The 16711-nt window shown below is 40.3% G+C and overlaps 1 protein-coding gene across 1 annotated transcript; it reads right to left on the bottom strand.

The window, feature by feature from the left end:
• Positions 1–4910: 4910 nt before the first annotated feature.
• On the bottom strand, positions 4911–15002 carry LOC117669168 (sulfotransferase 1C2-like). Its single transcript, XM_034423405.2, has 7 exons — positions 14734–15002; positions 14469–14597; positions 14268–14365; positions 11544–11670; positions 9922–10016; positions 8795–8975; positions 4911–5107 (listed from the first exon to the last, which is right to left on the bottom strand). Exons 1-7 carry the CDS (start codon positions 14906–14908, stop codon positions 4995–4997), a joined length of 918 nt encoding a protein of 305 aa, XP_034279296.2. The 5' UTR covers positions 14909–15002; the 3' UTR covers positions 4911–4994.
• Positions 15003–16711: the final 1709 nt, after the last annotated feature.

Raw genomic sequence — 16711 nt, 5'->3', positions numbered from 1 at the left:
ATCTAGGTCTTTTCCCACCATTGCAAAATTTATCCAATTTCTTCTGATATCCTTCAATATCTTTCTCTGTCAAGTTTAACGGTAACATCTCAAATAAAAAATTAAACTTTGGCAACAATATCATCTTACACATTGCAATTCTACCAAACCAAGACAACTTTATCATTTTATATTTATCTATCTTTTTCTCAATTTCATTCATCACCACATCATAATTTAGTTTTTTCATTTCTTTAACTTTGAGTGAAAGTGTTATGCCCAAATATTTCAATGTTTTTTTAATCCTTATCCCAAATTGTTCTTGCATATTCTCCCACTCCTTACCATTATTATTCATTAATAGTTCATCATTTCTTTTTTTATGTTCATTGAGATAGAATGGATCTAATTACAGATAGTCCTCCACTTATAACCATAACAGCCCAAACTTTCTGTTGCTAAGTGACACATTTGTTAAGTCAGTGTTGCCCCATTTTACGACCTTTCTTGCCAGAGTTGTTATGCTAATCATTGCAGTTGTAAAGTTAGCAACAGGATTGTTAAGTGAATCTGGCTTCCCTCTTGACATTGGTTATCAGAAAGTCACAAAAAGGTGAACACATGATTCTGGGACTCTGCAACTGTCATAAGTACATTGTCAAGTATCTGAAATCTGATCACATGTCCATGGGGATGCTGCGTTGGTTGTAAGTATAAAAAACAGTCATAAATTACTTTTTTCATTGCTGTTGTATCCTTGGTCACTAAACGAACTGATGTAAATCAAGGACTACCTACACATACGAAAGGAGACAAGGTTTCAACTCCATGCTTGTGGAGGTGGAACATCTTTGACTTGATTTTTTTCAAAGTCTCACCCACCCGCATCACAAAGATAGACTGACAGCCTCTTTTTTCATAATATTCCTAAGGCTAAGATGTGACCCAGGTAGCAAAGGAACTATTGAAAGTTTTAAATGCATTTTATTATAGTGATTGTTTCATGCTGGTACACCATCAGCATTGATAACCCCTCATTTAAGCAAATTTTGTGGTTGCTCCAATATAATTTACTTACAAGTCCATGGCTGTTTTTCTAAATCAATGTTTTGCCAATTTGCAACTTTCACATTTGCGGACTTCAATTCGCAGAATTAGCTGGGGAATTCTGGGAGTTAAAGTCCACACATCTTAAAGTTGCCAAGTGGGAAAAGCACTGTTCTAAATATAGCTAAATTCAACTACATTGTATGCAAAATGGACAGATGACCGATTGATAAGTCCAGTCTATGTAATGATTTGTTTTTTCTACTCTGTAAACTGTTATTTTTGTACTATTAACTTTTATTTTCTACTAGTATTTGACCACAATACTTGAATCCCCATAATTTACCTTCATCTCCTTCACAGTCTATGAATGCTCTGATTTTAAAGTAATATTTGTGTCTTAAACCAGATTGAAAATTTTAGATATGGAGAATATCTTAATTTCCCCTTTGAGAAAAAAACCTGTATAATTTAATTTTAAATTTCTTTTAATATTTTAAAGTATTTTACTTGATTTTCATAAAATGATTGGTATTCATTATCTATCTGCAGGGTGTGGTGGCTTACATGATTAGGATGCTGGGCTGGAGGTTAGGAAGCTTACGTCCAAGACCCAAGTGACAGGGTAAGCTTCCGTCATTTGCTTCAGCTCCTTGATGGGAATATGAAAGGCACCCCAATGGACATCCCCCCCAACCTACCCGGAAAATGGTGATGTCACTAACTAATTCTTTCAAACTGGAAGCACCTTAAATAGTGCCTCTGACACAAATGGGGGCTTCCTTGCCGGCTAATGCTTTGAGTCCCAGTTCAAAGTATTAGTGGTCACCAGTAAATTCAGAAGTCTTTTCCAATATTGGTCAACTTAAGTTTTTTGAGACGCATCTGATGCTTACATCACAGGTTTTTGAAGCTTCAGCAAAATCCTTCAGCTAACACAATGAAATTTTTTTTTCTCACCTCACATTTTGGGAGGTGCCTGTTCCTGAAACTTGTCTACACCAGGTTTTAAAGTTAAGCCAAAACTGTAAGGAGTTCTGTGGTTCACAAAATCTCTCACCACACCCCAGGGATTACATTTACACCTATGTTTTAGGTTGTAATCCCCCTCCCAAACTGCTAATGATGGAATTTGGAGTTCCTGACTCCCTATGCTAAGCAGAATCATGCTTTTACCTTTTGCCTTTCTTGTAAGAAACTTTCCAGAGTCTGGTCCAGTGGTGAAATCCAATTTTTTTTACTACCAGTTCTGTGGGCATGGCTTTGTGGGCATGGTGTGGCTTTGTGGGCGTGGCAGTGGAAGGATACTGCAAAATCCCCATTCCCACTCCACTCTGGGGCCAGCCAGAGGTGGTATTTGCTGGTTCTCCGAACTACTCAAAATTTCTGCTACCGGTTCTCCAGAACCTGTCAGAACCTGTTGGATTTCACCCCTGGTCTGCTCCCATATTCCTAGCTCAGATATGAGATATTCCCCTTCTTTCTTTCTCATCCAGATCAAAACTCGCTGCAGCCAACTGGCCACAGCTTATTTATTGTGGGACAATTGGCCATGGCCAACTTTCCTCAGGACAACTTGCCACGGGATAGGAGCTACACTGATATAGAAGAAATGGTGGAATAGAATAAGGAATGCAAAAAGAGGGGCAAAATAAAATGTGAATGACAAAAATTAACTTTTTAAAAATTATTTTAACTAATTAAATTGAATTGTTTTTTTTTATTAAAGAGTTTTACAAAAAAAATTTTTTTTACAAATATTTCCCCCTCCCCCTCCCTTCCTTACCCTCTGTTGCAATATTTTTAGGATCAGACTCAATAATAATAATGAGAGTTAGAGGTTTAAATATATTTCTCTTTAATTATAATAGGCATTCTATATTCACTGAATATTCACAGATAGAAGCAAAGAAAATGGTGAAGGTGGCTCCTTATATATACAAAGGGTGGAGCCAAGAGTGGGAGTGGTGAATTATGAATACATTAAGAACCAAAGAATAAGTTAACCCCTGATATCCCATATATACATTATTTACACATTAGGGAATAAGGCATTTACATCTGACACCCTCCCTCTCCCACCCCCACCCCCCGAACTTCCCAGAACAAAATACAGGGTATAACAATTAACAATCATATACTAAACTAAGCTAACTATCTATGGACTCCTATTCCCCCCCTTCACACTTTAACTCCCCTTTTACTTAACTAAATATGAATACTCTTAATTTTTCCATTCATTCATAAGCTATTTGATACTTTTTAGTCTGATATTTGTTTTGAATATAGTCAATCCATCTTCTCCATTCCGATATATATCTTTTTTGTGAATAATCTTTCAAATATGCTGAAATTTTGGCCATTTCTGCTAAATTCTCTACTTTTAATGTCCATTCTTCAATATTAGGCAGATCTTCCTTCTTCCAATATTGCGCCACCAAAAGTCTAGCTGCAGTTATTAAGTTTAAAATCAATTTAGTCTCTATAACCATATAATCTGTAATTATACCCAACAAAAACAACTGTGGAGTAAACCTTATCTTCTTTTTAAGAATATTTTGGATAATCCACCATATTTTAATCCAAAATGCTTTAACTTTTTTACAAGTCCACCATATATGATAATAGGTGGCATCATCACAATTGCCTCTCCAACACTTAGATTGCAAATTCGGATACATTCAAGCCAACTTTTTAGGATCTAAATGCCATCTGTAAAAGATTTTATAAAAATTTTCTCTTAAATTTTGCGCTTGCATAAATTTCACATTTCTACCCCATATTTTTTCCCACGTTTCCATCATTATTGGTTCCTAATTAAATTGAATTATTGAATTATCCCGCAACAAGTTATTGTTTTGGCTGTAGCGAGCAGGCAGCAGTGAGTTAGCCATGGCAAGTTGTCCATGGCGAATTGTCCCATTCCCCATATATTCTCTGCCTCCCAAATCCCAGCTGATCGGGAGAAAATGGAGATTTTGCAATAACCTTCCCCTGGAGTGGGGAGGGAATGGAGATTTTACAATATCCTTCCCCTGCCACGCCCACCAAGCCACACCCTCCAAGCAATGCAACGCCCACCAAGCCAAACCCACAGAACCAGTAGTAAAAAATTTTGAAACCCACCACTGAACAAGAAGTGCTGGCACAGATGTTTTTCTTGGAAGCAGGATGCACCCAGAGGAAGTTGGACATGCACCATTTTCATATAAGAACATTCACCCCACCCATGGTTTTGACCCTGCTGCTCTGAAGAAGATGTGTGGAGAGGATGAGAGAGGGAAGAATAGGAGTCACTTTGGATAGTGAGCTGCCATATCAATTTAATAAATATACAAAATATTGTAAGGCTATGTCCAATGCTGCATCAGTTTATTTCTGGGGCATTAAAGTCAGGGGTGGGTTCTATTTACCTTTACTACCGGTTCGCAACAGGATTGTGTGTGCGCGCTCGCTTCGTTCACACATGCGCCTTGCTTCTGCGCATGCACAGATTGCCGATGATGACATCTGGGGTGGTGGGTGTGGCCTCCCGCCGATTTTACTACCGGTTCTTGCGAACCGGTCCAAACTGGGGGCAACCCACCACTGATTAAAGTAGCATGTCTCAAGCAGATTTTTGGAAGACTGCTAAATATATGTTGAAAATGCCATCTGTAGCTTCAGTCTTGGATCATATAAGGTTTTTATTTTGTAGGTGGGTAACCCTAATTCATGAGGGCAGGAAAAGAGAGGAGAAAGGAAGAGGGGAGAACATCTCCTTTGCTGTTGGCCATGAGGGCCGGAGAATTGAAAACAAATTGACTCCGATTTCTTCCTTCTGAGAGTGGAAGTGGGACACCTGAGTATCCAGGAGAAAAGAAATCCCAAAGTACAATGAAAAATAAGGTATTTCAATAGCTTTTTTTTATTGAACACACCAAACGACACATGCAGGTGCTAATTACATTATTCTCAAGAGTGAAGACTTACAGCTCAGTGCGGAAGATCAGGCCACTGCCTGCTAATAACTGGGAAGAGATTTCATCTATCTTTTCGTTTTGAGCCACAGTAAAGTGTTCCTTCCAGTTTCCTACAACACCTATAGGTGGGAAACAATCCAAGAAAACAAAATCAGTAATTTCTGTTTCCTGAGCTCTTTTACAACTATTTTAATAGTTCAGCAATGGAGTGTGCATTCTTCTTTGTTTCAGAGGATCCTTCCAGATGACAGCTTGGAACCTCTAGATCAGTGATGGCTAACCTTTTGGCCATTGCGTGCCAAAACTGAGGGAAGCACGGGGGGTTGCCCTCGCGCGTGCCTACACCCATAATTCTATGCGCCCCCCCGCACATGCGCATGCGATTCCCCCCCCACTATTGGCAGGTGATGGCACAGTGGGCCCAGTAGGCCCGTTTTTCACCCTCCCCAGGCTCCAGAGACTTTCTAGGAGCCTGGGGAGGGCGAAAACGGCCTTCCCAACCCCCCAGAGGCCTTCTGGATGCTGGAAATGGCCCATTTCCCAACTTCCAGTGGGCCCAGAAGGCCTGAAAATCAGCTGGAGGAGCTGAGCTCGCGTGCCCACCAATATGGCTCCATGTGCCACCTGTGGCACGTGTGACATAGGTTCGCCATCTTGGCTCTAGATCATGTAGTACCGCTGAAACAACCTGTTCCCAAAGGGATTGAAGGGAGGCTATGTGGAAAGGAGGATTACAAGTAGAACACTGGATCCACATGCCAGTGCAGATTGTTAGCGAAGTACAGGTAGTCTTCAATTTATGTCAGCAATGGAGCCTGCTCTTTAAGGTCACAAGTCTTGATGGTGGTAAAGTAGGCTGATCATGTGACTGACTCAATTTTATGATCTTTTTTGCAATAATCATTAAGTAGCCATAATTGTTGTAAAGCAAATGCAATGGTTATTAAGTAAACACATCAGTCATTAAGTGAACCAGTTGTTTGCTATGGGTATGGTTTTGCCAAAAAACAGAAATAAATACCAGTTTTTGGCAAAATGCTGTAAAGTGGCCATGTGACCATGGAATGCTTAAATGGCCATAAATATGGCTTGCTAGCCCGAAGTTCAGTCATGTGATTGTGGGGGGAGGATGACTCCTGACCATCATGTCAGAAGAATAATTTGGGGTTCCAACTCGAGCCGGGCTGTGCAAGAATAAATAAAAGTAAGATCCAGAGAGCTATGAGGAAAGAAGAAATATTTATTTGTAAAAGCAAAACAGTTTGCATTTAGGGACAGGCTGCAGAGAAATGGAGTACAGCAGCAGATTATTATAGAGGAAATTTGTCCAGGGTAAAGTCTCTACGTGCTGATTCTAGGATGACACTTGAGGAGTCTCCCTGTGTGTGTGTGTGTGTGTGTGTGTGTGTGTGTGTGTGTGTTCTTGCAAATATGCAGTTCCTCTGCGAGACCTAATTTAATTAATTTTGTGTTTGCAGACTTTATCCTTTTGTGGATTTCATCTGGGAAATTTATTTTGGGGTTTGAGGAAGTTTGCTAATTTGATTAACTTGGAGACACTGATTCTCAGACTATTGTGGATCCTGTTAATACTTTAAGGGAAGATGGAAACAGTATAAAGAATATAATATATTTGTATATAAAACTTCTTACAATGAGAACGTCGAATCTGGGTCATAAGTAGCCCAGGTAAGTCCATCATAACTTTGAACAGTCACTAAACAATTGGTCCTATGGTTGGAACTATGTACAGTACTTATCTGTATTGAGATGTTTCAGAGCAGAGCCATTCTGAATTCTGTCTCTAAAATGTCTTCCCCTCTAAAACTGCAACTGAGTGCTTTTCTTCACCATGGACCCCTTTAAATACCTTTTGTGGCCACGATTTGGGGCCATGTAGCCTTAAGATACAAATCATAACATTTCTTCAAGCCTTCACAGACCCCCTGTGATTGCGGTTCCCCAGACCTGTGACTGCGGTCCCCCAGGGATCCGCCGACCACAAGTTGAGAATCCCTGTGCTAGTGAATTAAGCATAAGAGGTTCAACATTTTCTCTACTGGAAGAGATCTCTGGAAGGAATAGGTGATACATGCTCAATAGCAGTAACTGTGAGAGGGATCTAGAAGTCCTAGTGGACAATCACTTAAATATGAGCTAGCAGTGTGCGGGCAGCAGCCAAAATAGCCAATGCAGTCTTAGGCTGCATTGACAGAGGGATACAATCAAGATCACATGAAGTGTGCATACCACTTTATTATTCCTTGATAGGACCACAGTTGGAATATTGCATCCAGTTTTGGTCAGCATAATATAAAAAAGAAGTAGAGACTCTAGAAAAAGTGCAGAGAAGAGCAACAAAGATATTTAGGGGACTGAAGGCTAAAACATATGAAGAACAGTTGCTGGAATTGGTATGTCTCTAGTCTAATGAAAAGAAGGACTAGGGGTGACATCATAACAGTATTTCAATATCTAGGAGGTTGCCCCAAAGAAGAGGGAATCAAGCTATTTTCCAAAGCACCTGAAGGACAAGAAGCAATGGGCGGAAACTAATAAAGGAGAGATAGAAATAAGGAGAAATTTCGTAACAGTGAAAAAAATTACTTAGTAGAAAAGCTTGCTTTCACAAATATCTATGGAGATTCTTAATCATCCAGATTATGACTGTGCCAAAGGTGCTTTTCAAAAGGCAAAAGTGATGGAGCACCCACAACTCCTGTCTTGGTTTTCTTTCAAAACATTTTGCTTCTCATTCAAGAAGCTTTAGAACTGAAGAAACATCTTGGATGGGAAGCGAAATGCTTTAGAAAAAAAATATCAAGAAAATCCAGTTGCCTTTTGAAAAACATCTTTGGAACTTGCCTTCAGAACTTGTGGGTGCGCCATCATTGTAGGTTTTTAAGAAGAGACCGGATAGCCATTTGTCTGAAATGATATAGGGGCTCCTGCACGAGCAGGGGTTTAGACAGCTCCCCAATCTTTCCAGCTTTGCAGACCAGAGGGTTGGGGAGAACAGCGCACGTGTGCACAGCTCTATTTATAAATGGAGCGCATGTACACATTCACATTCACTCATTGCTCGTGCAACTGGGGATACACACATATGGACCTGCCTGCTAGTTCCATGGCCTGGTTGTGAACAGCTCATGGCCCAGTAGTGGGCCAGGATCTGGAGGATGGGGATCCCTGGATTAGAAGACCTCCGAGATTGCTTCCAATTCTGTTATACTGTTAACTAACATCCTAGCTACCGTCTAGAACAAAAGATTAAACTTTTTACCTTCTTTCCAGAAAAAGAAACCACAAATTGTGACTGCCATCTAAGGCACCAAATAGAAAAAACTCTTGCACGATTTGAAACTTGAAACTTTTTTATATGATCCACATCTATTCTTCCCAACCATTTCCTCCTATCCATTGTTGCATCATCTGTGATTGAAACAACACTAATGGTAAAATATATAAGGTAAAATCCTGATAATCATGTACGACCAATTGTTTCATCTCTGCAAATTCATGTATGCTGCTAAATTAAACAATTAAAAATGAAAATATACCCTAAATGCTATATCTAGAGCATTTTTGAACACACCAAACTAATTACTACCACTTTCTGTGGGGATTGTTCTGTTCTGAAATGATTAGATTTGCAAATTGCCCAATCTACACACTATTCACTAATCACAACTATTCTGAAATCAATGCCTGTGCTTTGTGCTTGGTTTTTTGCCAGTATTCCTGAGACCTTCACCAGCCCCTCCTATTGAATGCAGTTAAAATTCAGCTTCAGTTCTGACCCTCACCTTTTCTCATGAATGGGGACAAAGCTTGGTTCATCACGAAGTCAGGCAGAGTGAGGTAATTGGCCATGGGGTTCTCTTTCATAGTTTCAAACTTTGTATGTTCAGTGATCTCCTCCAGAATTGGATCTGGGAGTTCAACGTTGAGGAAGTGAGCGACCTTCAGGATTTCTCTGGTTGGATCCTAGTACAAATATGGAGAGAATTTTGGCTATGTTTTGATGCTTTCTTGGCTGAAATAGTTAGAAAATGGAGTCAGGAGGCAATCGACAATAAGCTCTGAGATCCAACAAAACGGGCATTTTTGTAGCTCATCTTCGGCGCCTGCCCAGAGTACCTTGTTTAAATTTTCTCTTGTAATCATTTGTATTTTATCTATATGTGCCCATGTTATACCATATATAGCACTGGTTTCCAGTTTCTTTCCGGGTGTAGTTCAAAATGCTGATTATCATCTCTAAAACCCTGCATGCTACAGAACCAGTTTATCTATGGGAGCACCTTTCTAACCATCATGCCCAATAGGATGGGTCTATCCAGAGGTGGGATTCAAGTAATTTAACAACCGGTTCTCTGCCCTAATGATTTCTTCCAACAACCAGTTTGCCAAACTGCTCAGAAAGTTAACAACCGATTCTCCCGAAGTGGTGCGAACTGGCTGAATCCCACCACTGGGTCTATCCAGATCCCTTCCCTTAAATGTTATTTAGGGGGACCAGGAAGCACGCCCTAGGAAGCAGCCCCACCCACCCACCCAAGATCTGACAGCCCTCACCCTCAACCTTTCTGGAAGACTTAAAATGCTGGTCTTCCTTCCCTCCCCAGGTACGAGTCTGCTTATGGTTTCTTATATATTGCAGACTGTTGGTTTAGGAGACTGGAATTTATGTTTTTTATTGTTTTGAAGTTTTGAAAATGTTCTTGTTACTGTTGTTGAGAGCTACCAAGAGCTATGGCTCTAAGATGGGCTGCCATATAACTCTCCAAAATAAATAAAATAGCTTTCAGTGCAGAATGAGCTTTCCTTAGGCCCTACAGTACACCTTGTATTGTTATCCATTATCTCATGTTTGAAATTTGTTTGGTGCAAATATATTCTATGTGTATGTGCACAGGCTTAAGCGGCTTACTTCTTTTATGTCTTCATAAAAGAGATACAGGATTGGGTGACGATCCTTAGCCTCCCACCAGCCTTGGACATGCTCAAACCAAGAGCCCCAGGCAACTGCGATAGAAAAAAAATGACAAGAGAATCTTGATTTACCTCCCTTTCCTTTCTGCTTCATAACTCTAGGCCTGTGATAGGGAACCTATAACATGCGTGCCAGAGGTGGCACGCAGAGCCCTCTCTGCTGGCACGCGCACCGTCACCTCAGGTCAGATCTCTGTGGCGTTTCTTTCATGAGCGTCTGTTTCCCTGCAAACGACAAAACAGAAGCTCACAAAAGAAAAAGATCTTACCTCTTGCCGCGCTGCCAGTGTTGGGATGCCCCGCCTCCCGCTGGCCAGCTGGTCTTTGGGTCTCTGCTGCGCATGCACGCATGTCAGCACATGTGTGCCCGCATATCTGCATGTGGACTTCCACGCACATGTCCACACATGCACACATGTCTGCGCATTCATGCATGCACAGCTTTCAGTTTGGGCATGCATGCACCAGAGGTGGGTTTCAGCAGGTTCTGACCAGTTCTGGAGAACCGGTAGTGGAAATTTTGAGTAGTTCGGAGAACTGGTAGTAAAAATTCTGACTGGCCCCGCCCCCATCTATTCTCTGCCTCTCAAATCCCAGCTGATCGGGAGGAAATGGGGATTTTGCAGTAACCTTCCCCTGGAATGGGGTGGGAATGGAGATTTTACAGTATCCTTCCCCTGCCACGCCCACCAAGCCATGCGACACCCACCAAGCCACACCCACAGAACCAGTAGTAAATTTTTTTGAAACCCACCACTGGCATGCGCATGCAGTTTGGGCCCTCAGTGTCTAAAAGGTTCACCATCACTGCTCTAGGCTCTACCAGCTTTCCCCTCAAAATGGCTTTTATGGGTGTTGAACTATCCTGGTTGGAAATGATAGGAACTATAGTTCTTGGAGAAACGACGGCACACAGCTTCTCAGATTTAAGGGGGGGAAATCATTAACAATTTTTTCCCCCCAGCATCACAAAATTATCATTGGTACAGGGAGATCCATACTTCTTTTTCAAGAGTAGTTTGGTAGCTATACCAGGGGTAAAATTCAGCAGGTTCTGACAGATTCTGGAGAATCGGTAGCAGAAATTTTGAGTAGTTTGAAGAACCGGCAAATACCACCTCTGGCTGGCCCCAGAGTGGGGTGGGAATGGAGATTTTGCAATATCCTTCCCCCAGGAGTGGGGAGGGAATGGGGATTTTGCAGTATCCTTCTCCTGGAGTGGGGTGGGAATGGAGATTTTGCAGTATTCTTCCCCTGCCATGCCCACCAAGCCACGCCCACCAAGCCACACCACACCACACCACGGCCACCAAACCACACCCACAGAACCGGTAGTAAAACAATTTGAATTTCACCACTGAGCTATACTTCATGTTTTCTGTAAGCCCGATGGTGACTGTCATCCAGAGTCTTCTAGTGGTCAGATGGGTGGCAAGTAAATTTAATAAACAAAGAAATTGATGGTGATGGCATGATGATGGCATATTACTGCTAAGAATTCAGCAAGCAATCAGTTCTGACATGCTTTTCATTCCTATTATTTCTGCAGCTTCCATTTACTCTTTCCTGTAAGGAAGCTCTTTAAAAACTGATCCCAGTTCCCTGGATCCGGCAACCCCTGATTCATGCGGTGAAAATGGAAATAAGAAACAATGGTGTCTTTAACATTTCTAGCTACATAAATGACCTACAGAAAGGACAGAAAATCATAAAGACATAGTGTTATCTAGTTAGGGTAACGAAACATCTGCAAGAAAAGAAGCAAGTTCAGAGAGCAGCAAGGACCTCTAGCAGGGGTGAAATGTTTTTCTACAACTTCTTCGACCGAAGAAAAAATGCTTTTAAAAGAAAGAAAAAAAGCCTCTGATGATCGCGCTGCTCAGCTGGGATCATCAAAGGCTTTTAAAAGCATTTTTTCTACAACATCTTCAGCCAAAGAGGTTGTAAAAAAATGCTTTTAAAAGCCTCTGATGATCCCAGCTGAGTTGCCTGATCGGCAGAGGCTTTTTTTCTTTTAAAAACATTTTTTCTACAACTCTTCAGCCGAAGAGGTTCTAAAAAATGCTTTTAAAAGCCTCTGACGATCCCAGCTGAGTTAAAAGAAAAAAAAGCCTCTGCCGATCAGGCAACTCAGCTGGGATCATCAGAGCTTTTTAAAAACATTTTTTACAACCTCTTCGCTGAAGAGGTTGTAGAAAAAATGGTTTTAAAAGTTAAAAAAAAAAAGTTGGCCACGCCCACCCAGTCATATTACCCCACCATCACCAAGCCATGCCCACAGAACCAGTAGTAACAAATTTTAGATTTCAGACTGACCTCTAGGATAAGCTTTTCATATTCATGCATACATATATCTGTGTGGTTTCTAAGAGTTGACATAGACTTGATGGCAAATAGTCAAATCATAGACACACATCTTCACACAAACACACATCTAGCTCTGTCTTATTCCTATCTCTGCCTTTTTTCCAGCACATAAAATGATCCTAATCTGTCCAAGCTCCAAACTCTCATCTACTGAGTTCAACCTATTAAGCCTTTCATTTTTATGTTCCTACATATCTTCTTCTTATGATCAAATATGCTCTTGGTTTAATTTAGGAAGCTGAAAAAAGGTACCGAGGCTGAATTCAGATGAGAATTAAGATTTGCTTCCCCATGTAATGGGAAGAAGGAATGATCTTGAAGATAGGAGGAAGATCCTCTACCAAGATATTGGTCAGATAAAAGAAATATGAGTTTGGACCAGAACTGTAACCTAAGAAAACATTTCAGACAAGACTGTCCCTAATTCTCATGAAGATAAAGGAAGTGCATTCAGACTTGCAAGATATTTATTTATTCAATTTATTTATTCAATATTGATACCATAACCCTATAATAAAAGTAGGCTTGGCCTGCATGACTTTTGTTTCCTTATTAGGTCTACCTTGAAAAACTGAGATTCCAGAAACAATCAAAAGTTTCAAAATCCAAAAAGGTACAAGACAAGGATGCCCATTATCGCTGTTGTTGTTTGTATTATCGTTAGAGGTACTGACTAGAATAATCGGGAAAGACAAACAAATTAAAGGTTTAGAAATCAAGAAAGAAAAATTTAAAGTACAGGCTTTTGCAGATGACCTGGTCTTTATTATAGAAGAGCCATTTCAGTCTGGTGTGAGGCTAATGGAAGTACTGGGAGAATATGGTGAAGTAGCAGGTCTGAGGATAAATAAGGAGAAAACTAAAATGTTAGTCAAGAATATGACTAAATCATTTTTAAAAATTCTAGACTGTGCAGAAATGAATAGATTAACTTTGATGATTAAAGAAAGAGGATTCAGAATATTTTAAGATATGGGATCAATATAGCTCTGGATAGCTCTGCAGACAAGACACTGTAATTTAACACCAGCTGTCTGCAATTAAAGTAAGTTCGAATCTTGCCAGGCTCAAGGTTGACTCAGCCTTCCATTCTTTCTAAGGTAGGTAAATTGAGGACCCAGTTTGTGGGGGCCATAAGCTGACTTTGTATAAAATATACAAAAGTATGAAGGCTATTGCTTAATGCACTGTAAGCTGCCCTGAGTCTCCGGAGAACGGCAGCATATAAATCAATTTTTTTAAAAAAATTATTATAAGATATAGATAAGTAAATCAATAGCTATGTAAAAAATGGTATGATTAGAATATTGTACTTTTGGAGATATGTTGTAATAGATTGGATGATAATGAAGACAGAAGAATCTGCAAAAAAATGACGTTATGGAGGAAACCAAGATGTCGCATGGAAAAAATGACTGATGTATTAAATATTTGTTTGTATATAAAATAAAAAACTTTAAAAAAAAAAGAATATGATTAAATCGCAAGAAAATGAATTGACTGGGCGAATTAACATTCAGACAACAAAGAAAGTGAGATATCCAGGAATTTAAATAATGGCAAAATGTGTTACACTCAAAGGGGATAATCATGATAAATTAATTGATCAAATCAAGGTGGACCTGGATAGGTGGAAAAAATTGCAACTCTCCCTTATGGGAAGAATTGCAACAGTAAAGATGCACGTACTACCAAAAATACTTTTTTTATTTCAATATATACCGATAAGATTAGAAAAGTTTTTTTGAAATTTAAATAAAGTGATATCTAATTTATTTGGCAAGGGAAGAAACCAAGAATTAAATTAAAATTATTACAGACGCAAAGGAAAGAGGGATTTGGCCTTCCAGATTGGGAAAAATATTTTCTTTTTTTTAAAAAAAGAAAAACTGAGATTCTATCAACAGTTGTTCTAACCTTGCAATTCTGTTCCCAGAAGGAAGGTGGTAGAAGCTGGACTGGGAGGTGAGATTTCAGGGTGCGCGGGGAAGGCATTTCTTCTGCCATTTCCAAACCTGCAACACGGGAGGTGGGGGTGGAGACAGATGGACATAATTCAGGCTCATGGAAAGGAAAACCTTTCCCATCACCTCCATGAAGCAGTACCTTGCTACTCACCTGAAGATATGGGTTTCATAGGAAACAAATCTATGAAGGGAATCCGTTTATATATGGGAGCCCTTGCACATTTCTGTTTGTCTCCTCCATGCTGCACCATGTCCACTATTTCTTGCATCCAGGTAGTCCCTGATATGAGGAATGAAGAGAACAGATAGATTGATCTAGAGATTGGGCTCCTGTTCTTGTTTAATTTAAGCTTTGTATCTCTCCCCCCAGCCCCCCAATTTTCCATCATGCTCTTCCATGTCTCCTCCCCACTTACCTGCTTTGGGATAAGTGCAAATGAGAAGGTCATCAGGCTGGGCTTTAAAATTCCTTAAGAGCTCCAGGTTTGCAGCAGTATTATCAAGTAAAAAGGTTCCTTCAACTTCCACCAGCTTTGAGCGTTTGACTAATTTAGGATCAAGCTGTTCCAATGCTTTTCTTAAATACTCCATGATTGAGTGGAGAAGGGACCTTGTAAGAGGAAGACCTGCAGAGATGTGATGACAAATCTTTGGGATTTAGTATTCCAGTTTTGCAAAGATTCTGCTCCAGAGTTCCTTATGAATGAGAGTCAAGTTTTCTTCCTGCATTATATAAATTCATGTCTGTCTCCACCCACTTCTCTTTTGTTTCCTAAAATTTCTGCAAGAACTGGAAATTTGATGAAGTGCAAACTTTTTAGGTAGCAGAGACTTGGGAAATGTTTTCCTCAATTAGTTTGCATCTTGTGAGATGGATTGGGTTTAGAGAGCCCTATCCTAACCCAAAGCCACTTATCAGCTTTTACACCTGAAAAAGAATTACAACTCATGATCTTCCTGTTTCTAGCCCAATATTTTAACCATTACACCGAATTATCTGTGCTTTTGATCCTAAAACTTTGTTTCTTATTTTCTTACTGCCTTTGTTAAGGGAGAATTCTCTGATCACTTAGGTCTATACTTCTTAAAACAGCTTCTATCTTATTTAATACACAATTCTTTATACTGTACCTATGTCAGTGGCCCGACTAGTGGACCAAAGAAAAGTAGACACTCTCAGGAACTGCTAAATCTCAAAAGTAAAATGTTATTGGCTACACCAAGAATCAGAACCAACTCTGTTTTTTCCTCTACAATGCTTGTATAGTTAAACAACAGCTTCTCCTTCGCCCCACTCCGGTTTGGTCACATTGTCCAATTATGAATAGTCTGTTTTTTCAAGCACGGTTCTCTGTTGTACACCTGCAGCAGTGTCCTTAATGGGATCTTGGCTCTCACGGACTGTCTCTGGAGTATCTGCATTCTTTCACCCTTCCCTCCCCCCAATTCTTTGGCAAGTTGAATAGCAATAAGACCTAAACATTTCAAAAGCGGTTCAACCTTGACAAACTGACAAGGGGAGACCTGGAAAGATATCAAACATAGGTTAATATCATTTTTCATTTTCCTTGAGCCTTCACTCCCCCTCCTGGTTTTCATGGGTGTTTAGCATGGAATCTTCTCACTAACCTATCAGTGTTAACATCCTCTTCTTTCAACCACTCTGCTTCTGACATCGGGTACCCCTTCCATTGTACCAGATATTGCAATTTCCCTTCATAGTACCTTGAATCTAGAATTCTATTAATTTCATAGTGCTTCTCTCCTCTCACCCAAATAGAGGGTGGTAGTTCCTTTCCAACTGGTCTCAAGTTAGAGCCTTTAACAAGCTTCAACAAACTGTGGTGGAACCCCTTCCCTAATATTTTCTGCAGTTTTAATTCCCCTGTGACCAGGTTGATGATGCACAAACGGGGAAAGGACCTATGAATTTAGGACTCAGTTTTTGTCACGAGTGTTTCCAGGATTGCTGTGGCTACTTGCCTACTCACAAACAAGTATGGCTTCAATCAAGCCATCTCCTGTTTGTAATTACCTGCAAGCCTTCCCCGCCCTAGTTAATTGCAGGTTAACTCCCCATATAAGCAAGGACCTTTTCGCTTGCTACTTGGGCCTAGACTCCTGGTTTAGGCCTAAATGCACAGCTCCTGCAGGAAGCTCAGTGCAATGCCGCAGATGGGAGAAGAATGCAGATAAGGACTCCAGACGCTGTTGCAGAGAAACTCCCACGGATGCTTGCCTTTTGCTGTTTTGTAGCACGCAAGCTATCATCGGGACTGCTGTTGCTGGATCTTTTTCCTCCCACAAGCTTCAAGCAATGTTTGCTGTTTGAACTGTTTTTACTTCAGGTGACTTTTAGCTGTGATGTTTGTGCTGCCTCCATTTTGATTGCCT

The sequence above is a fragment of the Pantherophis guttatus genome, chromosome 4 (genome assembly GCF_059756535.1).
Source record: "Pantherophis guttatus breed Tessera chromosome 4, ASM5975653v1, whole genome shotgun sequence".
Lineage (NCBI taxonomy): Eukaryota > Metazoa > Chordata > Lepidosauria > Squamata > Colubridae > Pantherophis > Pantherophis guttatus.
The sequence above is the reverse complement of the archived record's forward strand: the minus strand, read 5'-3'. Positions and strand labels throughout refer to the sequence as shown.